The 26,264-nt window shown below is 50.3% G+C and overlaps 2 protein-coding genes across 3 annotated transcripts in view; one reads left to right on the plus strand and one right to left on the minus strand.

Annotated features, from left to right (window-relative positions):
* The window catches only part of LOC116949427 (protein FAM107B-like), a 32,974-nt gene extending 26,533 nt beyond the window's left edge, over positions 1-6,441 (minus strand). The window contains exon 1 of one of the 2 annotated variants that reach the window (XM_032966763.2): positions 6,283-6,441. In XM_032966763.2, coding sequence (XP_032822654.2) covers positions 6,283-6,440 — 158 coding nt within the window. In that variant the 5' untranslated portion in view covers position 6,441. Of the gene's footprint in view, positions 1-6,278 lie in introns of both variants that reach the window. The other variant, XM_032966764.2, reaches the window with a different exon arrangement.
* A 7,311-nt stretch (positions 6,442-13,752) lies between these two features.
* Positions 13,753-26,264, plus strand: part of LOC116949426 (FERM domain-containing protein 4B-like) — a 138,172-nt gene continuing 125,660 nt past the window's right edge. The window contains exon 1 of the mRNA XM_076071995.1: positions 13,753-14,020. Within this exon, the coding sequence (XP_075928110.1) occupies positions 13,916-14,020 (105 nt within the window). The 5' untranslated portion in view covers positions 13,753-13,915. The remainder of the gene's footprint in view (positions 14,021-26,264) is intronic.

Raw genomic sequence — 26,264 nt, forward strand, 5'->3', positions numbered from 1 at the left:
TGCGCGTCCGGAAATACGCCGATGCATGCACTCGTCTACTGATACGCACGTGTGCGCACAGATCCACATCGTGATCAGCGTAGAGACCCACACATGCAGCGTACGCGTAGTCAACGCATACGGTTACACATGAACACAGATACACACGTGTACAATTACATAGTATTCTGATCGTCACACCGATATATACGTGTACAGAGAACCATACACCTGCACACACTAGGTCACGTGTGCAGCCAGTGAATGCACACAGGCACAGTTATGGGCAGGAGTACACAGATGATACGTGTACTGATGCGTGTACGCATAGTTACACAGAGACGCTCACGCTGATATGCATGTGCAGAACCAAACATGCACTCTCGTACAAACACAGAGCGACGCACGTACGCCAAGATTTAAGCAGCAAAATGCACAGAGAGATAAAGATCACCCCGATGGTCTGAACAGATTGTTGGGGCAAGTGCTGTTCACGAGCACTTCTGAAGGCAAACACACTGTACACGAGGGGATGGGTGGTCAACACCAAGTCCGGCCGCCTCCGTCTCCCCAGTTCCCATGTTTATACACCGTTCCAGGTACCCGAGGCGACCTAGGGGAGGGGCCCTGGAACCGGTCCAGATATTCGTCACCGGTGTTGGCCACGAGCCAGGATCAAAGTTGCGTCGCGGTTTGTTGCAGCACTGCGCCAATCAGTGCCACTTGCTGCCCTCAACAAGACGCGCACTGAACCACGTGCAACGGTTATGGAGTTAAAGACAAAGGTCCCTGTTTAGGCCAATAGACGATAGCTGTGTGGTGCTCCTGTACACGCAAATAGAAATGGTGCCCAGTTAGCCTCGTAGGTTATAGGGCCTACCAGCGCTGTTATGGCACCCGAGGGGCCAGGTGTGGCCAGCCAGTATCATGCTTGCCCTGCCATCATTGTCTCCGCAGGACAGATTAATGAACACTCACAAATTGGCTGAATAATAGCTTCATATAAAAGCCAATGTAGCAGTATCCTCCTGAAAAAAGTCCTTGGATTCAGTGTGGCAATTCCTGGATAAGTACAGCAATTATTATTGAGGTCCACATCAAAAACGATACGAACGCGTTTTGGCCGAGTAGACCTAGGGGATACCAAGGGTAGGGATTAATTACCAAATGCGAATGCAGTCGCAATAAATCAATAACGCTAAGTCACTACGGAACTAATTCCGCACAATTAAATACGTGACACTTTAACCGTGTGCAACATGGTAATTAAACGCTCCTCTGCTGCCAAGGTGGCCGTGGTTTGATGGCAGAGCCGCGGTGCCGTCGGCTCGACGAATAATATAGCCGCCTATAAAGAATCGCCGGTAACTCCTCGGCGCCCCCGATGCCAAACGGCCGTAAACTGCCCCCTCCTGCGTACCGCTCACGGGCCCACAGCACAAGCCGCTCGCCCGTGAATAATGGATGACGTTTGGCAGCTTCAGAGCTTTGATAAAAGGGGGCCGCTTCTTGAAGCCAGCTAATCAATGTTAAGGCCCCGTTATATTATGCCCAGATCGATAAATGGATGGAGATGGTGGCGGGAAGTTGTGGCCAAGAGCGTTCCTGAGCTTGCTTTGAATGTTGGATTCCGGCTCCTGAAGGTCCAGGAAGGAGCGGCGGTATTTTGACAGACACTGGCATGTTAACGTCCAAGTGGCATCCAAGCGATAGAATGTGCTCGAGGAGGGCTACGCTGTGGAGATGGAGCAATGATAGAAGATCAGCTCGTGGTGGGGTACTGGATTGGATTGCTATATTGCAGGACCTGGAAATCTTTGACAACTTGGAGAGGTTTTAAGCAAGCAGTGGGTTGATCATGGCTGACGGTGAGGATGAGGATGAAATTTATTTCGTGTCGATGAGAAGTCGAGGCTGGTTCAGGGTCATTAGCTCGTCGAATTCAAAACGACCGTGAGACATCGGTTTGGAAGCTTGCTCGCTGATCACCGGATTAAAGATATTTATTTAACCAATTAAACAAATGCCTTGCATGACTCCCAATATATATTTACGTGCACAGCGCTGCGTGAGATTCAAATTGTGGCATGGTACCCGATTGATGCCCAATCCCACGGATCACCGGGCATCAAGCACAATGGGCTTTGTTGACGAAGGCCGCAGGGAGACAACTGCTGCTCGAACGCGAGCGGCTTGTCCGACACGACACTACAGCGGCACACTGCACCGGGAGCAGCTGTTCTGCTCCTGCCGCCATGGCGATGTGCCGCGCGCCATGGCAGCACCGACACAAGACGGCCCTTCTGGTACCCGGCAGCAGGAGGGGAAGCCCTTTCTACCAAGAGACGCCAATCTGCCACAAACACGCACTGAGTTTTAAATCAACGTCTCTGTTCGCGGCCCCGAGCCGGTGTTGAGAAGTCCAAAGTCCGACGGTAGGGGCCGTCATCTTAAAACCACGGTGCCCGTTCACATGGAGCCTCTGGGGGGCCGGTGATGAGCCGAGCGGACCCCTGGCTGTGATTTGAACTCGCAAACTTTCGAGATTGCGAGTCATTGCTCCAACCACCGCGCCGCCAGTCTCACGGAAGACAACGCGTGGGGGTGCTGTGCGAGCATGCCATCTCTCGCCCAACACGTGCGCTCAGCAGACGCTCGAGGGCAGGGACGTTGAGGACCCGGCCTTTGTCGATCCGTCTCCACCCGCGCACACATCCATTGAGAATGCTGCAGTGAAGGAATGCTGCAAGCATTTATCTTTCTGGGCAATGGCCACAGAAGACATGTGGAATGAATTTAAGACGGTTTCACATTTCTTTCTTACCGCTTTCCTTGTGTATGTGCACGGCTATTTAAATATTTATTTCCACCCGTGCAAGCTTGCTTTTGAGCAGGAAGTTTGTACGGGACGTTTCTTGCTGAAAGCGGGCTTTTGCGTCAAAGTACTGTGTGGAGTTCGCTCTGTCGCTGGTTAGACAGGGTCTTGCGACAGCATTCATCGCGATGCTGCGCAAGCGAAGATGTCGGCGGGAGACTTCAGCAGGAAAATATGATGACCTTACAATCACGAATGCAGAACTTAAATGAACAGCTTGCAAATGGATTAGAGATGACAGAACTGTCGTGCTGTATTAAGGCATTCTCACCAGGCTTGCATGCATGTCCACTGCCACAGGAATGTGGAAAGTCCACCACCGATAGAGGAGCGGCACCCACAACAGCTCTGCATGAGTGACAGTGGCCGTTGCTCATCCCCGTTGGCCACCCGAAGGCTGCAGTGGAAATTCCACATTCCTGTGGTGGGAACCATTTCTCCACTGGATATCCTCATCACTGGTGTCTTTCCCCAATGTGGTATTTATTTTACCAACCACTGCTGGATGTAGGCTTCCTCACACCAGTGCACTAACCGCGGCGCCACCACTCCACGCCAAGATTCACATGACATTGCTCGTTTCGTTTAATTGTGTCTGCAGATCGATTTGTTATTGGCTATTCATTTATTGTTATACTTTGCACCAAAGTCTTTTGTTGTACATTTTTTATATTATTTGTATTTTACACCGCAGGGCTTTCATATACAAGAATTTGAAATCCCCGTCTCCTACTGCCACCACTTCATCCACCTCCCCCCCAGACATCTGCAGGTCAATGTGTAACGCACATCATCATCTGCGTGTGATCTGTCAACCGTATCTTCCAAGTCGCCGGCATGTATTCCAGGCACACAGATTAAAAATATATATATAGTTCAGCTTTGCTGGAGCTAAACCCCATGTGAGCACGTGGAGGTGCGTCTCTTTCAGCCGTAGACGACTGTGGCGGCTTTTGTTTGTGCAGCGACAACGCTTTAGCCGCACGTAGGCGTCCGCTGACACAACAGCAGCAGCAGCACGGTTGGCGGACCGCGTGGTTCCGAGCGCGCTCTGCCAATTGAGCTGGCAGCGGTTCGATTCCCGCTCCAGACGCACCACCGTATCTGCCCACACGGAATTTGCCAGAGGGCCCGGTCGGTCTTCTGTTGAGTGGACAACGAAAACTCTGCGACTGTCACTCGCAGGAATAAGGTTATTGGTGTTCCAGTGTCATAACCCAAGTATTAGTGGGGCATTTCCACTGTTGGCTCGGGCACGTAAACAGGAGATGAGACCCAACGAATGTAAGTCCGAGTGGGAAACCAAATTTGGCTTCAGCTTGAGTAATATTCACGGAATGAATCTCAAAGGACTCTCACCTGATTAAATAAAGAATGCAAAACACATACTGTATATACTTAGCAAGTGTGCGTGCAAATTCCTCCGTGATCATTGCAAGAATTTTTTGTAATAAAAAGTCAAATGCCATTAAACGGTCACGAATGAAATGTACGTTTACGGACGCCGACTCGCGATGTTCGCTCACGTATACGATGATAACAAAGACAATGTACAGCCCTCCGTCAATCCACTGCTGGATGAAGGCCTCCCCACGCCGTGCTGGTGAGCGCTGTGTGGCCACGAGCCCGCATGGATGTCACTCGCCACTGATGGTAGCCGCCGGACGGGAATCAAACCAATGTGGCCAGGTTCGTAGAGCTGCGCGCAAAACACCACTCACATCCACCGGTACTTAAGGAACCTGGAGTAGCCACGGAAAGCCTCGCTCGCGTACAGCAGGAGAGCGAGTAAATTAAAGGCCCCTGTCTGGGAGCGTTCTTGGTACGATCGCGTCCTCCTCCGCCGTGCCACCGGCTAAATGCCCCTGCGTTGTGTCTTACCACACCGGCTAGACAAAGCCAGACAGACACACACAACATCCATACTGCAGGGTGTAGACACAGGGTGTCACCGCGAGGTGTGAAGAAGGAGAGAGACCCCGAGTCTCGAACACTCCTCGACTCGGGGAGAGCTCCAAGGCGCTCTCTCGAGTCGGCGTGGAGGAGGAGGAAGGACAACTTCACAGCTCCATACCGCACCGGGTTGGGGTTTTTTGTTGTTGTTATCCCTCCCTCCATCCCTTTCGATCCCACAGCAAAAACGCGGTCAAAACATTGCCGCGACATCACGTCAGTGGCATTCACGACAATAACGGCGACGTCCAGTCGTGTTCTGTGTCATGCTCGTCACAACATCAGAGCAACAACAACACTCATCGCGAACACCGCACTCCCCATCGCGAACACCGCAGTCCTCATCGCGACGACCGCAGTCCCCATCGCGAACACCGCACTCCCCATCGCGAACACCGCACTCCCCATCGCGAACACCGCACTCCCCATCGCGAACACCGCACTCCCCATCGCGAACACCGCACTCCCCATCGCGAACACCGCACTCCCCATCGCGAACACCGCACTCCCCATCGCGAACACCGCACTCCCCATCGCGAACACCGCACTCCCCATCGCGAACACCGCACTCCTCATCGCGAACACCGCACTCGCCATCGCGAACACCGCAGTCCCCATCGCGACCACCGCACTCCCCATCGCGACCACCGCAGTCTGCTGCTTCCACGCTGGGTACGACGCCGTGCGTCCACAGCGCTGTCGGGGTCGCGCTTTGTGGTGACCGCGCTGCTGCTGGTGGTGGTAGCGGCAGCAGCAGCGGTGGCGGCGGCGCTTTGTTGGAACGTGGCACAACAAACTAAACAAAGCTGGCCCGTGTAGCCTGTAACGGACTGGAGGGGCAAGTGCTGTTAGCGAGCACCTATTAAGGCCGACACGGCACACGAGGGCGTGGGTGGCCAACACCACGCCCGGCCGCCTTTGTCTCCCCAGTGGCGATGTTTTAACGCACCGCGCCAGCTACTTATTTGAGGCCGAGTCGACCTAGGGGAGGCCCATGAACCGGTTCAGAGAATCGTCACCGGTGTTGGCCGTGAATGGGAATCGAACTCGGGTGGCCGGGTTCGCAGCGCAGCGTCGCGCTAACCGCTACCCCCCCCACACACGGACAGACGGGGGGGGGGGGGGTCTTTTGGAAACGCAACGCTCACCTACAATTACATGACCGAAGATGACGCTTTGTATAATATATTAAAAAGAAACACATCAAAACAGAAGCATAATGTAACGTCGTTTGTTAAACCTGTGTGTTGTCCATGATGCGTCCGGCAGCTTGTTTTGCATGAAAGAAAAATGATCAGATTCAAATCTGCTTGTAAAAAGCATTTGAATGAAATAAGATTCGTTGTTGTGAAACGTCTCGGAAGAGAGGTTTATTATTTTATTCTATCTAAACGGTTGCGTCGATAAAAGGTTGCGCAGTAGCACAGCTCATTTCTCTTATTTTTAAATACCCCAAACCCCGAGCACTCACTCGCCTTGTAGAGCAAGAGGAGGAGGAGGTTGGCGGTGGATGACTGCTGTGGTCTTTGTGGGATCGATCGTGGTGGTGGTGGTGGTTGTTGTTGCTGCAGTAGCAGCAGCTGAGCGCGTGGGACCTCGCTCCTCTCGCTCCACTCTCAACCCCTCCGCTCATTCACCCGAGCCGCTCTTTATATTGCCGCCTTCTCACGCCTCCCATTGGCTGCTCTCCTCCACGTGACGTTGTTCAACCTCCTCCCCCCGTGTTGAGTTTTTTTTCCCAATGGGGGTGGGGGCGATGTGGTATGGGCTGGACCATTGTTGTTGTTTTGGGGGAGGTGATTGGATGGCCTCGACCATTGCTGGGAAATGGGAAGGAGGAGGGTTGGGGGGATTTGTCGCTCGTAATAGGAAGGAGAAATCCATTGCCCCGAATCTTTGTCATGTTTTTTTCTTTTGTAAGCCAACGTTTGGAAAAAAATATGAAAAATTATAAATTCACCTTTTAATATGTCAATCAGGGTGCAGCCTTCATCTAGCAGTGGATTCACCATAACTAATGATGATGAAGGGTGGAGTAGTGGTATAGTGGTTATCACGCTGTGCTATGAACCCGGTGACCCAAAGTTCAACTCCCATGCGCGGCTAACGTGAGTGACCAGTGGTTTCAGAACTGGTCCAGCCCGCCACCCCCTTCGCCTACCCGCACTGACCAGCGCGGGGAAGTATGGCAAAACAAAACACTGCTATGGCGTTGAAAAGCCTTCATCCACTGGTGGATTGAGGATGGCAGGAATGTAAATATGTCGTGTCAGCAAAGTTCATGGCCGTGGGATCTTGCACGGTGATGAGTAATGGCGCGGTGCGCGTGTGTGGTGATGCGTAGAGGTGAGGTGATGATCAGGATCACTCATCTCTCTGTTTGTCGTCAGTTCCAATCCAGGTCGGGGGTTGTCACGGGCAGAATATCTTTCGAGTGATCGTGGCCACGATTACAACAAGAAGTTACAGAAACATTCAACAGATACGCAGCGTGACTATTGTACGAATGTGTAAACAGACGAGGGGTGGTACGATGCCAAATGCAATCTGGAGTTATCGGAAAGGACGGGACAGCTCAGCATTAAATTGTGACGTCGCTGGCGGTGAAACCACGCCAGTGCACACGTTTGAAGCAATGCACGGATCCCAGGTGTTTGGGAAATTCAGAGGGAAGACGAAGTTAGTTGTTTATTTTCTCCCTGGCACAGTCTACTTGAGTGTCGTGGGGCATCTACCATGTTGAGGTTTTGGGTCCTGAACAAACCCCACGGATAGGAAAGGAACAGGGTTGTGTGTATGTTGAACTTCTTTTGCACCGTACGTAGCCAACCGTGCTAATCAGAGGTGCGGTGGGAAGGACCACAAACTAAACAAAAATCATTTCTTACTCAATGAGTTTTCAATTTAATGTATGCTTTAGAGATGAACCTGGCCCAGGGAATCTCCCTCTGCGTTTATAGAGGAGGTGATAACCGGTCTTGCAGGCAAGAAACTAGTAATTAGTCGAAGTAAGATCATGTGCAAGGCAGAATTAAAGATAGGATTTGGGAAATCCGAGTGGTTGTAGCGGTTGATTTGTATTTGATGTCAGCGTAGTCTCCACTGCGAGTTATTTTAACCTTCTGTATACTTAATTAATGGGGCGGAGCGGTGGCACAACGATTAGCGAATTGCTCTTAAGATCAGTGTTGAGTGTTTATTGAAACTGGTCATTGGGCATTCTCTTCACCAACCCACACCGACCAGCATGGTAAAGCACGGTGAAACGATCCCATGGGGAGGCCTTCATCCAGCAGTGGATTGGCAAAGGCTTGTACACTACATATAGTACACAATTCGGTCGCTACCAGCGGGTAACTTCCCACCGCTGGGAAAAGGTCTCCCCCATTTTTGTTCCAATCCCTCCTTCATCAACAATGGTCCTGTCACAAAATGTCACCGCGGCGGCGGCGGCGGAGGAGGCGAGTACAGCAGAGAAACCGATAACATCTGCTGCACCCAGCCACGGCTACACTTGCTGCGTTACCCACGCACACATCACCGCCCTCCTACCTCCACCAGCGACACAATTAGGGCTGTAGAGTGCTACCCAAGCTCCGTCTGGAGGTAGCCGGCTAGCTCCGGGCGCTCGATGCTGGCACGACAGGGTCGCTTGACGGGCACCGCTGGAGGTCGTGGGTTTGCATCTGGGGTTGCAGGCAGCCATGACTGAACCCTACACGGCTGAGTCAGTTGACGGCCTCAGCCCAGACGGCAATGACCGTACACATAAAAAAAACACGCGGGGAAAAATACATGACATTAAATGTAGATTGGTGCTTAATCTATATATTTTTTTGTTGCCCCAGAAGTCCTCCAACAAATGTGGGCCCCATCAAGTGAACAGAGAGGCCGCCTCCAGTCACTTCCCAAGCCGTTCTGGGATGTTTCTACCGCGTGTCAGCGGCATTCTCCGCACAATGATGCGTCACGGTTATTTTGTGTTTTAGTTTTATATAGCTCAGTCTCAAACTAGAACCCATTTCTTACAAAAAGGGTCCTTGCCTAGAGGCTTGCGGGCAGTTCACCAGCATTGGTTCACGCGTGCTTGACTCTGCCAACGAGGTGGTGAGTGGTGAAACCGGGCCAGCGTTTTGCTCCTACCAATGCCGCTGATAAAGATGCACTGCCGGAAGGACGCAGTAGGTTGTCTAAAAATGTATTAACATTTGTTTTATGTGGAGAGACAAATAATGGAAGGGGGGCCTTGTTTATTGTGAGTCTACGCTGCTCGCTGTGAGATTTACGAATGGAAATGTCTTCCCTTGTGGCACAACGCCCGCAACAAGATTAGAAAATCATTGGGAGCTAAACACCCCAAAAAAACAACGCTTACTGTAAACTTTAATCTTAACCAAAATCATCAACCTCGTCTCGTGGTCTCAATGCACGTGCAGTACAGATTGTCGAGACCTCAAAAGCGGCTGTCCTACGGATAAACTGGTCACCGCCATGGGAACGTGACATTCACTCCGCTTATTCAGCCTGCGCGCCCCTTGACGCTCGCTGGGGCGGTGAGACTGTTTGACTTGGTGAACGATTCCTCCAAATCGCCCTTTCGGCACGCGAGGCCACTTAGTGGGGTTGTCGATAGTTTTAATTCACACGCTATTCTGTGCGTGAAGAGCCCTGAAGTATCAACTATTTAAATGTTGTACTTAAAACATTTAAATGGGGGTTATAGAGGGGTGATTGTTATCACGAAGGTATCTTGAAGGCTCGCCAATTCAAGCCATACGGATGGAATTTACCACCGCAGGATGGGAAACAAAGGCATGGAAAAGAAGCCACAGTAAGGCTGAGTGGTAAAAGCCATATACGGATGGACTATACCACTGAACGTACGGGGAGGTGTTTAAAGTGATTCATAAATAAGGCATCCTTAAGGCTTGTCTCATCAAAGCAATACATAACATTAATAATAAAGTAATCTTAATGGCTATTTTAAATCATTGAGCAGTGATAGCAGAATAACTGGATCACTCAAAGGCCAAAGTGTCTCCTTGCTCAAATAAACTTGGTGTGTCGCTTACCTCCGAAGGCGATCCTAAGCCAGTGGTGGAAATGACACGTTCCCAATGTGAGGGCCAGCATGTCCATGGGACAACCACTGACAGGTGGGTGTCCCACAATCTAGTACCTAACCCAAGTTGACTCCCCATTGGTGTGCCTGCATGCGAAGCAGTCCAGCTAGTGGGTTTCAGAATGTACCTATAGAAATGCGGTCACCCAACCCCTATATACAATCAATGCCCACATCTAACTTGCAACGGGGATGCTGAAACCCAGCCGCCCAGCGCCTGTTTGCTTGCAGAGCCAAGGTAAAGCGCTGCAATTGCTGCATGATGTCACTGCTTGTGAAAGGGCTTCCACTCTAGGGAGCTCTAGAGGGTATTGGTCTACTCTTCCACGCTGGTCAGAGTCTTGGAAGAGGTTGGGGATACCCACGCTTTGTCCCACCATATGCGGCCTGCCGATTGCCTCGCTGTGGTGTTTTTTTGTTGTTGATACTTTTGAGTTGACAGAGGCGGTGGGGCGGGGGATTTAAGAACCTCGCTCGTTGTTTCAACTGCTCCCCTGAGAAATGGAACCGGTGCAAGTATAGTGGGGCAGCAGTGTCGCGTCGGTTCATCCACCCCGGCAGCCTAGGTTCGATTCCTGGCCATGCACAACATCAATAGCATCTGCAGGTATCTGACCCCATTGTGGGCCTTCCACACGTAGACTCAACCTTAAATAGGAACCTGGTGGTGTTGTGTGTGCGTGTATGTAAGTTCCGGGAAGATCAAAGTAGCCAGGTGGTAGGTGCTGGTACCCTCGCCGCTCCACTGCAAGACGAAACCCACACAGGGGATGTTTGTCTCTGTAAGCGAACCTCGTGTATTTTACTCATGCCAGGGGAGCCCTTTTGTGAATACCGCTGTAGGAATGCGATTCTTTAGTGAATAGGTTAATGTTCGCTGCATAACATTGAAAAATGTGTAAGCACGCATTCAGACATAGACACGTCTCACGCTCTAAGTTGTATTTTGTGTAACCGGCTGAGAACTCTTAATCATAATCAAAATATATATTTATACTGGAGGAATCCAATGAGCTATAAAGCTATTTTTTCAAAGATGTCCTGGTAGTGGGGAGGCCAGGATAATTCTGAATTGCGAGAGTAATCTGGGGTGCGATGATTGCTGCTCCGGGTGTGTGTGATCGAGTAACCTTGCGGGTAATGTTATCAAGTGTGGCAAATTTGACGCCGGCACCCAATGGCCAACTACTCTAGCGAATGCCGTGTGTGTGTGTGGGGGGGGGGGGGGCGCAGACGGCGCGTATTGCCATTGTCATGGTTAACACTCAGCACCGCAGTAATAACCAGAGGGGCCGCCGAGGCCAAACCGTCAACCTCTGCAACGAGCGCGACCTTGCGCTGCCCGCTAGGCGCCACGTCGAGGCTGTACAGTAATGGGATAACGGATTAACACGCCGCTGGCAGCGCAATCAGCGTGTGTTTAGTCAACATTACGTGAGACGCGTGAGTCACTGGGTGGGTATTTGTATTAACCGGACAACATTGCCTATCCGGCGACGGCAGGTATGGACGGATATGTGAAAAGGTCAGAAATGTGAACGTCCATTGAAAATAACATCTACACCTCTAAGTGAAATTAAGCATCTTTATTGAATTAATTTCAAGAAACTTTCAATGCAACTTTGACGAGTTGTGCAGTTATAACGTATTTTTTTTTAAAAAACATAGATCATAATAATAAATTGGGTCTTCTGGGCCAATGTTATCTAACAGAATTTGCTTCAACAAAGAAAAACCTGGAACAGTTTAGACTGTCGTGGGTCTCATCGGCAGTGCATGGCCTGTGAAAGAAACGCGCCTGGGTTTTAGCCGCTGTTGTTATCGGCAAGAACACATTTTAGCCGTTCAGTGCAGTACAACAACATTTTACAAAATAATTACGAGCTGTCTTGGCAGTTTGTGGGTAATAGAATTATCCATTATGTGGAGTTACCACACCGCTCCAGTGGAACGTGTACTACAGACTCTGTGAACACTCCTAGCTTGTTCTGTCAATATAAATGTGTGCCTCTCGAGGTGCCACGTCCTTTCTCAAAGACATCTGGGATAATGGTCCTCCTTCCATTCAGCTTCTGCCCATGATATTTACTCAACAACTTTGCTTCAAATATAATCCTCCCAATTGCGTCCAATTATTTAAATTGCCGATGTAACTTAATTCGCTGTTTTCCCCGGCTTTTTGTACCGAGAATTTTCCCAGTCAAAACTTGACATTCAGCCATCTTGTTTTCTTATTATATGTTCAATACATCTAACGTAATTGTCATTTTTTTAAGTGCTACTACTATCCGTGATACATATCTAAGTAAATAGATACCCCCCAAGATCGTGCGGGGGCTAGCGCTGTTAGTTCACTTAGCGGAGCAGCATCCACATCACATGGCACCGTTTACAGGGTCACGGGGTCACGGCGGCAGGCGTGGTGCTTTGTGTTTCACTGTCACCCGGGGGTCGTCGTCGTCGTCTGCTCACGCAACGCCGCTGCTTGAATTGCAAAGCAGGCAGTCCGCACCGGCACCGAGCACAGGGGGGCGAGACGGGCCGTGACCTCCGGCGTTTCAACCACTTGGACCTTCGTTTGGCTTTCATTTCCGAGCAGAAGTGGTGCACGCACGACTACTGCACAATGGAAACCGGCCGCACTATAAAGCAACGTTAGGTGATTCTACAAAAGCAACGGGGGGAAAATAAGCTGCTGGCTTTTGATTGCGGAGATGCAGGGCGGAGAACGATAGCAATTCCGTTTGCAGGACGGGGTAAGCAACTTAGGAGGCTCAGAATATAACGTGCAAGAGGATGTTGTGATGAGTTGGAACACGTGTGCAGGCAGGTTACCGACACCGTCATCCGAGTGGTGCCCAGAGGTTATAGCGACCCGAGGGGAAGACCCAAGACCAGACGGAGAGTTAGCTGTAAGAGCAGGTGAACGAGACGAGCACTGTGCTGGCACCTGGGGTCAGTTACCGAGCATATTTAAAGACAAATTGTGGAATATTATAGTAAGGGTGGCTCGCAAAGGGTCGGTATTTGGCTGTGCAAGAGTGGCGAGATGTCTAGGAGAAGACAAAAACGATGACGAGATGCGTGGTGGCATCAACGTCATTGGGATTTGATGACCTCTTGAATTCCACGCTTCGACTTTAAATGCGAAGTTCATGATCTGGCCGCTAAACCCTTGGCGGACGCCGGACGTCTGTGCCACGGGAAGATCTGTTCACTACCGCCACGTGTTCATCACCATCGCCACGTGTGTTCACCACCACCGCCACATGTGTTCATCACCATCGCCACGTGTGTTCATCACCATCGCCACGTGTGTTCACCACCACCGCCACGTGTGTTCACCACCACCACGTGTGTTCATCACCCCCGCCACGTGTGTTCATCACCACCGCCACGCGTGTTCACCACCAACCCCGTGTGTTCATCACCACCGCCACGCGTGTTCACCACCAACCCCGTGTGTTCATCACCACCGCCACGTGTTCATCACCACCGCCACGTGTGTTCATCACCATCGCCACGTGTGTTCACCACCACCACGTGTGTTCATCACCACCACGTGTGTTCATCACTACCGCCACGTGTGTTCATCACCACCGCCACGTGTGTTCACCACCACGTGTGTTCATCACTACCGCCACGTGTGTTCATCACCACCGCCACGTGTGTTCACCACCAACCCCGTGTGTTCATCACCACCGCCACGTGTGTTCATCACCCCCACCACCCCGTGCTCACCACCACTACCAAGTGTCTAAAGGCGCAGCCCTTGCAACTGAAGGGGCCTCCACCAGAGGGCGCTTCAGAACGAACTTCCTCTCCCTCGAGTGGGAGGCCCTGTCACGACATTTTGGTAGAGGTGGTAGCACTGTACCCACACTTTACCCCACCACGCGCGACTTGCCGAGAGACCGACTGTAGTTCAACCTCTTCACGCTGCTGGGTGGCCACAGGCAGTGAGGGGCTGAAGGGGAGGGGGGTTAATGAACCTGCACCCTCGTCTCGACTGCCGCGCCCTGAGGTCGAACCGCCCACCTCTGAGTTGCGGTGTGCTGCGAACCACCAAAAGAACCAGGGCGACACCCCGGGTATGTACGTGCACATGTTATTACTTGAAGCGAGGCTTTATATATATTGGCAAACCGAATGTATCTTTCTTTGTGACCGGACCGAGACCCCATTTGCCCGCGACACAAACATCAAGGAACCTCAAATCAACAAACGGGTGGTGGCTTGCAGAGAGCCTGGAACTTTGTTTTAGCGGAGTCAGCTCACAGACATTGTGACTCCCGGCCTCGTCCCACGACTCTCGTCGACGTCAGCCGTGAGTGGCGTGCGGGATGTCCCTCTGGTGGTGGTGCTGGTGGTGGTGGTGCTGGTGGTGGTGGTGCTGGTGGTGGTGGTGCTGGTGGTGGTGGTGGTGCTGGTGGTGGTGCTGGTGGTGGTGGTGGTGCTGGTGGTGGTGGTGCTGGTGGTGGTGGTGGTGCTGGTGGTGGTGCTGGTGGTGGTGGTGCTGGTGGTGGTTCTCGTCTCCCCGGCGTGAATCCGCTCCGCCAATTAACCACCACCGCGCTTGGAGCGAGCATGCACCCAGCCTGGCACTCCGTGACCAGTGGCGGATTCTTGTTGTTGTTGTTGTGTCGAATGATCGTGAACCCGACCTAGTTCAGCGATTGCGATGGTTCAGGGATGGTGATGGCACAGGGATTGTGATGGTACAGAATATGACACGGATTGTGAAGTTGTAATAATTTACCCAGATTGTAATATCCAAATAGCACAGAGGGATTGTCATACTGTATACAAACAGCTCACGGGAACTGTAATATATGAATAGCTTCCACGCGTACTCTAGCAATACAACGCGATGGGATTGCATTGTTACCAGTGGCTCAGTGCCGTGAGGGTAGACGCAGACATTTGATTTGATGATCAGGTCACAAGGATTGTAATATCGTGCATCAATAGCTGTCAGATATTAAACAGAAATATTGTATGCTTATAGACCAACGGGATTGCAGCTTTTCTACTTTAGCAGTAACACATTGATTATAATAGAGTACCCTAATGATCACTCTGCTCAAAGATACCAACATTGATGCCCTTAGCCACACACTTGGAGTATGGGGCACAGAGTAGCCCCTGGCCTTCTGAAGTGCCGAACACCGCACTGCAACAACAGTCACTGCAACAGCAGTCACTTCAACAGCAGTCACTGCAACAGCAGTCACTTCAACAGCAGTCACTTCAACAGCAGTCACTGCAACAGCAGTCACTGCAACAGCAGTCACTGCAACAGCAGTCACTTCAACAGCAGTCACTTCAACAGCAGTCACTTCAACAGCAGTCACTTCAACAGCAGTCACTGCAACAGCAGTCACTGCAACAACAGTCACTGCAACAGCAGTCACTTCAACAGCAGTCACTTCAACAGCAGTCACTTCAACAGCAGTCACTTCAACAGCAGTCACTTCAACAGCAGTCACTTCAACAGCAGTCACTGCAACAGCAGTCACTGCAACAACAGTCACTGCAACAGCAGTCACTTCAACAGCAGTCACTTCAACAGCAGTCACTGCAACAGCAGTCACTTCAACAGCAGTCACTGCAACAGCAGTCACTGCAACAACAGTCACTGCAACAGCAGTCACTGCAACAACAGTCACTGCAACAGCAGTCACTTCAACAGCAGTCACTTCAACAGCAGTCACTTCAACAGCAGTCACTGCAACAGCAGTCACTTCAACAGCAGTCACTGCAACAGCAGTCACTGCAACAGCAGTCACTGCAACAGCAGTCACTTCAACAGCAGTCACTTCAACAGCAGTCACTTCAACAGCAGTCACTTCAACAGCAGTCACTGCAACAGCAGTCACTTCAACAGCAGTCACTGCAACAGCAGTCACTGCAACAACAGTCACTGCAACAGCAGTCACTGCAACAACAGTCACTGCAACAGCAGTCACTGCAACAGTAGTCACTTCAACAGCAGTCACTTCAACAGCAGTCACTGCAACAGCAGTCACTGCAACAACAGTCACTGCGTCAGCAGTCACTGCAACAGCAGTCACTGCAACAGCAGTCACTGCAACAGCAGTCACTTCAACAGCAGTCACTGCAACAGCAGTCACTTCAACAGCAGTCACTGCAACAGCAGTCACTGCAACAACAGTCACTGCAACAGCAGTCACTGCAACAGTAGTCACTTCAACAGCAGTCACTTCAACAGCAGTCACTGCAACAGCAGTCACTGCAACAACAGTCACTTCAACAGCAGTCACTTCAACAGCAGTCACTTCAACAGCAGTCACTTCAACAGCAGTCACTTCAACAGCAGTCACTGCAACAGCAGTCACTGCAACAGCAGTCACTGCAACAGCAGTCACTTCAACAGCAGTCACTTCAACAGCAGTCACTTCAACAGCAGTCACTGCAACAGCAGTCACTTCAACAGCAGTCACTTCAACAGCAGTCACTTCAACAGCAGTCACTGCAACAGCAGTCACTGCAACAACAGTCACTGCAACAGCAGTCACTTCAACAGCAGTCACTTCAACAGCAGTCACTGCAACAGCAGTCACTTCAACAGCAGTCACTGCAACAGCAGTCACTGCAACAACAGTCACTGCAACAGCAGTCACTGCAACAAGTCACTGCAACAGCAGTCACTGCAACAGCAGTCACTTCAACAGCAGTCACTTCAACAGCAGTCACTGCAACAGCAGTCACTTCAACAGCAGTCACTGCAACAGCAGTCACTGCAACAACAGTCACTGCAACAGCAGTCACTGCAACAACAGTCACTGCAACAGCAGTCACTGCAACAGTAGTCACTTCAACAGCAGTCACTTCAACAGCAGTCACTGCAACAGCAGTCACTGCAACAACAGTCACTGCGTCAGCAGTCACTGCAACAGCAGTCACTGCAACAGCAGTCACTGCAACAGCAGTCACTTCAACAGCAGTCACTGCAACAGCAGTCACTGCAACAACAGTCACTGCAACAGCAGTCACTGCAACAGTAGTCACTTCAACAGCAGTCACTTCAACAGCAGTCACTGCAACAGCAGTCACTGCAACAACAGTCACTGCGTCAGCAGTCACTGCAACAGCAGTCACTTCAACAGCAGTCACTGCAACAGCAGTCACTTCAACAGCAGTCACTTCAACAGCAGTCACTGCAACAGCAGTCACTGCAACAACAGTCACTGCAACAACAGTCACTTCAACAGCAGTCACTGCAACAGCAGTCACTGCAACAGTAGTCACTGCAACAGCAGTCACTGCAACAGCAGTCACTTCAACAGCAGTCACTTCAACAGCAGTCACTTCAACAGCAGTCACTTCAACAGCAGTTACTGCAACAGCAGTCACTGCAACAGTAGTCACTCCAGCAGTCACTTCAACAGCAGTCACTGCAACAGCAGTCACTTCAACAGCAGTCACTTCAACAACAGTCACTTCAACAGCAGTCACTGCAACAGCAGTCGCTTCAACAGCAGTCACTGCAACAGCAGTCACTGCAACAGCAGTCACTTCAACAACAGTCACTTCAACAACAGTCACTGCAACAGCAGTCACTGCAACAGCAGTCACTGCAACAGTAGTCACTCCAACAGCAGTCGCTTCAACAGCAGTCGCTTCAACAGCAGTCACTTCAACAGCAGTCACTTCAACAGCAGTCGCTTCAACAGCAGTCACTGCAACAGCAGTCACTGCAACAGTAGTCACTTCAACAGCAGTCACTTCAACAGCAGTCACTGCAACAGCAGTCACTGCAACAACAGTCACTTCAACAGCAGTCACTTCAACAGCAGTCACTTCAACAGCAGTCACTTCAACAGCAGTCACTTCAACAGCAGTCACTTCAACAGCAGTCACTTCAACAGCAGTCACTGCAACAGCAGTCACTGCAACAGCAGTCACTGCAACAGCAGTCACTTCAACAGCAGTCACTTCAACAGCAGTCACTTCAACAGCAGTCACTGCAACAGCAGTCACTTCAACAGCAGTCACTTCAACAGCAGTCACTTCAACAGCAGTCACTGCAACAGCAGTCACTGCAACAACAGTCACTGCAACAGCAGTCACTTCAACAGCAGTCACTTCAACAGCAGTCACTGCAACAGCAGTCACTTCAACAGCAGTCACTGCAACAGCAGTCACTGCAACAACAGTCACTGCAACAACAGTCACTGCAACAGCAGTCACTTCAACAGCAGTCACTTCAACAGCAGTCACTTCAACAGCAGTCACTGCAACAGCAGTCACTTCAACAGCAGTCACTGCAACAGCAGTCACTGCAACAACAGTCACTGCAACAGCAGTCACTGCAACAACAGTCACTGCAACAGCAGTCACTGCAACAGTAGTCACTTCAACAGCAGTCACTTCAACAGCAGTCACTGCAACAGCAGTCACTGCAACAACAGTCACTGCGTCAGCAGTCACTGCAACAGCAGTCACTGCAACAGCAGTCACTGCAACAGCAGTCACTTCAACAGCAGTCACTGCAACAGCAGTCACTTCAACAGCAGTCACTGCAACAGCAGTCACTGCAACAACAGTCACTGCAACAGCAGTCACTGCAACAGTAGTCACTTCAACAGCAGTCACTTCAACAGCAGTCACTGCAACAGCAGTCACTGCAACAACAGTCACTGCGTCAGCAGTCACTGCAACAGCAGTCACTTCAACAGCAGTCACTGCAACAGCAGTCACTTCAACAGCAGTCACTTCAACAGCAGTCACTGCAACAGCAGTCACTGCAACAACAGTCACTGCAACAACAGTCACTTCAACAGCAGTCACTGCAACAGCAGTCACTGCAACAGTAGTCACTGCAACAGCAGTCACTGCAACAGCAGTCACTTCAACAGCAGTCACTTCAACAGCAGTCACTTCAACAGCAGTCACTTCAACAGCAGTCACTGCAACAGCAGTCACTGCAACAGTAGTCACTCCAGCAGTCACTTCAACAGCAGTCACTGCAACAGCAGTCACTTCAACAGCAGTCACTTCAACAACAGTCACTTCAACAGCAGTCACTGCAACAGCAGTCGCTTCAACAGCAGTCACTGCAACAGCAGTCACTGCAACAGCAGTCACTTCAACAACAGTCACTTCAACAACAGTCACTGCAACAGCAGTCACTGCAACAGCAGTCACTGCAACAGTAGTCACTCCAACAGCAGTCGCTTCAACAGCAGTCACTGCAACAGCAGTCACTTCAACAGCAGTCGCTTCAACAGCAGTCACTGCAACAGCAGTCACTGCAACAGCAGTCGCTTCAACATCAGTCACTGCAACAGCAGTCACTGCAACAGCAGTCACTTCAACAGCAGTCACTTCAACAGCAGTCACTTCAACAGCAGTCACTGCAACAGCAGTCAGAACGCTGTGGCACTGAGTCCCCCGTGGTAGGGATTGAACTCTTGACCTTCCGCATGCCCGCTCTGCTGGGTGCCACGGGGTGGCCATCCAGCGGCATCAGAAGAAAACGTCTCGGCTTGAATTCTCCCTTCGCAGCTTCCCCATCGCCGCTTCCACAATGTCACTGTGGTTTTTGTTTATTTCGCTTCGAGGGTGCGAGTACATTTCTGTCCAATGTCTCTTTGTGTTTTTTTTCCAACGGCGGCGAAGAGGAAGTTTAAAAAAGCAAACACAATTGTGGCTGACACTTCAAGGAAAGTGAAATTAACGTTGATACGCAAAATCCCCCGAATCGCTGTGGCCCAAAAACAAAAACTCGGCACATTCGACAATAACACTGCGTGGCCTTGCGATGAATACCACATTGTATGAAGCGTCGTTCCGGGCAATGGCCCTTCTTCATAGCACATAGAGAGAGAGAGACCTGAAAGGTCGAGTGCGTTTCACTTGCAGCGTTATTGAACGTGTAGAGTTTCGTTTTACGTCTTTGTGAGCAAATCCTCGTGAGTCGGAGCAAACTGTGTCTGTTCGGGCAGATAAAGGCAGCGGCAAGATCTGCAGGTTATACGAGCGAGCTTCTGTTTGGTAACGTGACACTAGCCCGCATGCTCAAACACGCGTAGTACACAAAGATCCCCTGTGTAGCCTTGACAGACTCTTAGGACAAGTTCTGTTAGCGAGCACGTGTAAAGGCCGGCACACGAGGGGGTGGGCTGGCCTGAACCACGCCGGCAGACCTTGTCTCCCCATTGGCGATGTTTACACACCACACCAGGTACTCATTTGAGGCTGACTCGACCTAGTTTTCAGTTTTTTTTTAGTTTCTTTATTTTGGTATAGCCCTGTGAGCCATTCGGCTCTTGAATCGGGTGCAACCACAACAAACAAAAAAACAAAACACGAACAAGAAAACATCTTTAAGTGACTATGTGACTGTGCAAACAGAAAATCCATGAACTAGGGAGGCCCAGGACCGGTTCAGCTAATCGGAACTGGCGTTGAACGTGAGCGGAAATCGAACTCGGGTCACTGGGTTCGTAGCGCAGCGTGTCAACAGCAACGCAACAAACTGCCTCACATTCTCTTGGTAGCTGAAATAGAGGAAAGCTGACATTTTAAAAGTAGATTTTAAAACACGAGTTGACCTTTTTGATGGAGCATATAACGTTTAGGTTAGTTTTCAATTAAAATTTTTGTTTAGTTTTATGATGGCTAGAAGCTATGGAATTATAAAGCCACTGCGGCTGAGAAATGAATCATAGACAAGGTGGCTGGGTAGGTCAAGGAATCCACAATGGCTGTGTCACAGCCATCGAGAGAGCACAGTGGAGTCAGGTTTAGGCCATCATTGTCACCATGGTCGATCCACTGCTGGATGAAAACTTCCCATAGCCGTTGCCATTTCTCACCATCTGACCATGCAACGATCCATCAAGCTCCTGCGCACGAGCTAGTTCCATCACTGCACCTCCGCGGTGCGCATCTTCTCAGGCGTGTTCCCTCTTTTGGACATCTGTGAAAAAAGAGCTTTATAGCTCATCGGATTCCTCCAGTATTTGTAAATATTCTGATTCTTTAGCTGTCACCCAGCACTGTGCGACGCGGGTGACTACTCAGATGTGCGCCGGCGAAGTCGCCATCGCTCACTTCCCCACCTGTGCACCGGCCAGCCAGCAAAACTTAAAAAAAAATATATATAGTGTGACAGTGCATGATAACAAGTGGTATGTAAAAGTGCTTTCCCGCTCGTGGCTGTTCCTATGGTAGGGAGCGGGGGGGGGAGGTGGTGGGGTTTGTCTCTCCGCAGGACAATCGCTGCGGCTAATTTATTGAATTTACTAAAAACCCTTCATTTATCCATCCGGCCAGTTTGCACTGCGGTAAGCACATGTGACCGTCACAAGGTCACAAGTTCAAATGCCATCTGCGGTTCAACTCAGCCCATCCACTTTGTAGGCAGTTGCGGTGGATTTCCCATCATGGTAATGTGGAATTTCATTTTATACACAGGCTCTCACGACCGATATTATGATTCAAAATTCGTGTCTATTGGGTTAGATCGCCGTGTAGGTATAAGGTCAATTTGTTTAACTGTAGCCCTCCACCGCCCGACAGAGACAATCAAATCAAGTTGCCATGGCATGGACAAATACGTCAATTGATTTGGTGTATCAGCAATAGTGGAGTAATGATGTCAACCAAGCAAAATATGAAGAAACAAAATTACTTTCTCGATCTAACCCAGGGGCCGGCAACCAAAATAACAAGAAGAGCGTTGTTTTTCGAATTCGGTAAGAAATGTAAATATTCCAAGAGCCGCGTGAATGCACGTGAATGCGAGACAGTCATTAGTAACTGACGTGACGAAGCAGTCCTTGAAGAGCCGTAGGTTGTCGACCCCCTGGTCTAACCCAAAATAAAACAATCATGAATTTACATCACGGTTTAGTACAGTAATGCAAAGACCACAGGACTTGCTCGAGCAGGTTCATTGTTTGTACTCAAGACATCTCTACAACGTAGAATGTTGACACAATGTTTTTCTTCACAAAATATTATAAAATATATTTTTCTCTGTTACAGTTTAAACGCCCTAAATTATGTCAACGACCAATGAACTCTAAATGCGATTTTACCCAGACCCTCCCTGTGAACTTTAATTGTCCGGAGAGCGCATTCCTGGATAAGCACATCTAATGAGAAACACGGATAACGACAACACGTGGGAAAGTTTCCGTGGCAGAGCAGTGAGCTCATGACTGTGAGCTCATGATTTCAGACCCAGCTCACGCTTGACTCATTCTATAATCGTCCTTGTCATCATCATCATGCCCGTCACTGTCATCATAATTGTTCATGAATGTCACCATGATCACTGTCATTATTATCACCCTCAATGTTGTCATTTTCTCTTTGGACCTTATGGTAAACCACTGGAGTCTGCGCTCCTTCAATGGACGAATATCAAAACGACATAAACTCTCTCCCGAAGCCCTCTCTTGTCATGATAGTCAAACCTCAACATTGGCATTTAGCTCCTAAACATTCCCATCGAATGCAAGAATTTTCATGATCATCATGAACATCAAAATCACCGTCGTCAATGGTGTGAAAGAAAGAAGTTCAAGTTCATCATCGTTATTCATGATGGTAAATGGTCACTGAACGATCATCATTGTTAAAATCAACCTCGCCGTGTCTACACTGGCCTGTCGTTGTTTTAGAATGTGACGTTGATGACAGCGATGACGATCAACAGCCATAGCAGTTTTGTTTAAAATATTGGTGTGATTGACTTCCACCACAAGAACGTGGAATTTCCACCGCTGGTTCAGGGCTATAAACGGTAGGTAATTCGATGAATGGCCTTGATTCGGGGCTGCAATTCGAATCAAGAACGCATTCCTTTTTGTTCTCTTGGTGTGAACCCAGCGGCCTCTAGTGGCAGCTCGGGGGTCATGCGAACCCATTGCTTATGGGGCGGTGACATGGATACGAATGGGATGATTACGTACACGGTGCGTGTGCGGCACGCTGAGCGAAAGGGTTGACTGGAATCGGTGAATCGGTGCACCGTGGCTCGCCGGTGCGCTACGCCAGGAAGCCGGCTCTGTGGCATGGCGTTCAGTCGGATCGTCGCGAGTTTAAATCGACTCGGTCCATTCTCGTGCTGGGATCGATAAAATCAGCACCACTCTGTGGAACGTCAACACCGATTGGTTTCGGGGTGGCCAGGGAGACCCGGCCGACAGAGCGCTGACTCGGCAACCGCTGAGGAGCTGGGTTCAAATCAAGGTTGCAGCCGCTGTGATCAAATCGGGTTTTCGAGGCGGTGAGTTGATGGTCTCAGCCTGATCATCAAAAGTCTGCACTAAATAAATCACGTTCAATGTAGTTTTGCACCTAATGTGGCTGAATCCCGTCTCTGAGAATGAAATATCAGTGTGACTGTCATGCATCGATAATTTCTCTCAAATGTCAGAGTGGGTGGGAAGGTGCTGCCCTTGACTGTGTTGAACAAAATTCGAAGGGATCTCAGAGGTAGTTACGCAATGTCTACTTCCGTGGGCTCTTCTCTAACACGAGAAATCGCTCTGCTCTGAGAGAGATCCGAACGGTTACTTTTTCTCTTGGCATGACACCGATAGGACAATCGGAAAAATTTTGGAAAAATATATTTAAAATACAGTTGTCCTAATAGCAAACTGGTTCGAGCCATGGGAATGTGGATTGTACATTGCACATTCATGGTGCCACCAACGATGTTTTAAAAATTAAGTTGAAAAAATGGCTATTCAATATACAAATATGCAGTTGTACTTTCATCATAAGTATCACTTTTTAGGATACTTATGATTCATTCATAAAGTCGACGACTGGTAGAGCCAAACGTAGTCCCACGGAGGACTCTGCGAGTGCGTTAGCGGACCACGCGTCGCCGTGCCGACCGCTCAACAGCGGCGCTGTGAGTCCGTCGCGGTGGTCGGTTCGTGCGTTGTTGTTGTTGTTGTTGCTCCGGACACCGGGAGATCGACGATCGATTTTCGGTCGCCGCGTCGGAGGCATTCGTTGTGATGTCTCGCTCGACAACAGAGTGGGGCCGCCCGGAGGCTGCTGCCATCTTCCACTCCGAGGAGGAGTCGGAGGAACTCGGTGGGGAGAGTCGTCGTCTACACGGAGCAGTTGGCGGGCTTCGCTCCTGCAGTGCCACGAGGCCCGAGTCTCATCGCGGGTTATTCATAGATGACACACGTGCTACGAAGACAAAGGTCCTCCGTGTAGCCTTACCAGACCGTTGGGGAAAGTGCTGTTAGCAAGTGCCACCAATGAAAGCCGGCACGGCACGCGAGGGGGGTGGATGGGCAGCACCACGCCAGGCCGCCTTTGTCTCCCTAGTTGCAATGTTTACACAGGGTACCAGGTACTGATTTGAGGCTGAGTCGATCTAGGGGAGGCCCAGAACCGGTTCAGATAATCGTCACGGGTATTGGCCGTCAGTGGGAATCGAACTAGTGCCGCGCGCTAACCCCTACACTACCGTTCCACACATGTGCTACGCGCGCACACACGCACACGCATGCACATGCATGCACACGCACACGCACGGCTGTGGGTGGGAATGCATGTCTGTCTGCAGAGGGAGCTGTCACGGTAGCAGTGGTGCACACCAGGCCGCCGTTTCACTGCAGTCTCTCTCAGCGACAGCTGCGTCAGTCAGATTACGATGATTACTATGATTCAATCATTGTTATTGTTCGTGGTAGGAGAGCACTCGCTGCTCTGCAATGGGAAATAAGATACATCTGTCATTTTCGCGCTCTTCTCACAATCCTCCTGTATACGGAGCACTAAGAGTTATCAGAATTTTTGACGCAGTAAAATGCCAACGTGATAGGTTATTGTGAGTTTTTGTTTTAATATTTGCGAGAATTTAGATAATATTCCGGCAAAACGATGACATTAATATGAGCACAAATTGAAACATCAAAACTGCACAAACGCATTGGGACCACTACACCAAAGCTCCGTCTTATACCAAGACCACGATTCCCTCCGAAGCCTTACAGCGGGTAGGAGAGTGTGAGGTTAGCGAGCATCTCTTATTGTCACCAGCCTCGCACACGAACCAGTGCGGGCATCGCACCGCCTGTTTCCCCGTCGTGGGTATCGACCAACACGTGCCGGGTACTCATCTCAGGCTGAGTTAACCTCGGGCCACATTGAGCTACCAATTGCCACTGGTGTTGTGCGATTTAAAGTTAATATTTTAAACCTTTTAATTTGGGTTATTCACTGGAGCGCAGTTGATAACTCTTGTGCACTGTGCTGTGCACGGTCTTTGAGGTGCATTTTACAGCAGTCAGCATGCTTTAGTAATTCTCTGCCAAAATCACCAAGCCCCTGGGGTGGGACTCGAACTCGTGGGGTGCAAACCCACTCAGTAGTGAGCTTCTGTAAAAAAAGAACTAAATCACTTTAGTAGCGACATATGCTAAGGAATTCAAAGACTAATATTAGTCCGGAGTTTATTTTTTTACAGAATACTGAGAAATTAGTAAATCACCGTTCCTAGAATCACTGAATAGCGTGACCATTCCACCCGTTCAAGTTGATTATGCGTGGATTTCGGAACACAGGACGCTGCGGCTGGCTGGCTCTGTGGTTATAGTGCATCACTGACAGTCGTTTAATATCAGTCTAGGTCGACAAAATAGCACCCTTTGTGGGAAGTCAACAATGGTTATCAGATGACGAAACTGCCCCTTGCCATAGGAGGGTGGAATCTGGGTGCCAGTGGAGAGACACCAACTAAAGAGGCAATGCTCAGTCGCCTCTTGACTCGACTCTGGGTTCAATGGGTTGTAAGTCACCATTTGTGTGTGACTTTGAAGACGATGGCTGTTATTGTTGTATTGCTGCTCTTAGAGGGATTTGTCTCACTGTGAAGCCAACCCACCACGACCCCTACCGTCTCTACCCACCCCCACCTCGTGTCTCCACCCACCACGACCCCTACCGTCTCTAACCACCCCCACCTCGTGTCTCTACCCACCACGACCACTACCGTCTCTACCCACCCACACCTCGTGTCTCCACCCACCACGACCCCTACCGTCTCTACCCACCCCCACCTCGTGTCTCTACCCACCACGACCACTACCGTCTCTACCCACCCACACCTCGTGTCTCTACCCACCACGACCCCTGCCGTCTCTACCCACCCACACCTCGTGTCTCCACCCACCACGACCCCTACCGTCTCTACCCACCCCCACCGCGTGTCTCTACCCACCACGACCCCTACCGTCTCTACCCACCCCCACCTCGTGTCTCTACCCACCACGACCACTACCGTCTCTACCCACCCACACCTCGTGTCTCCACCCACTACGACCCCTA

Source organism: Petromyzon marinus, chromosome 36 (genome assembly GCF_048934315.1).
Source record: "Petromyzon marinus isolate PM22_M1 ecotype Great Lakes invasive population chromosome 36, UKy_Petmar_22M1.pri1.0, whole genome shotgun sequence".
Classification (NCBI taxonomy): Eukaryota; Metazoa; Chordata; class Hyperoartia; order Petromyzontiformes; family Petromyzontidae; genus Petromyzon; species Petromyzon marinus.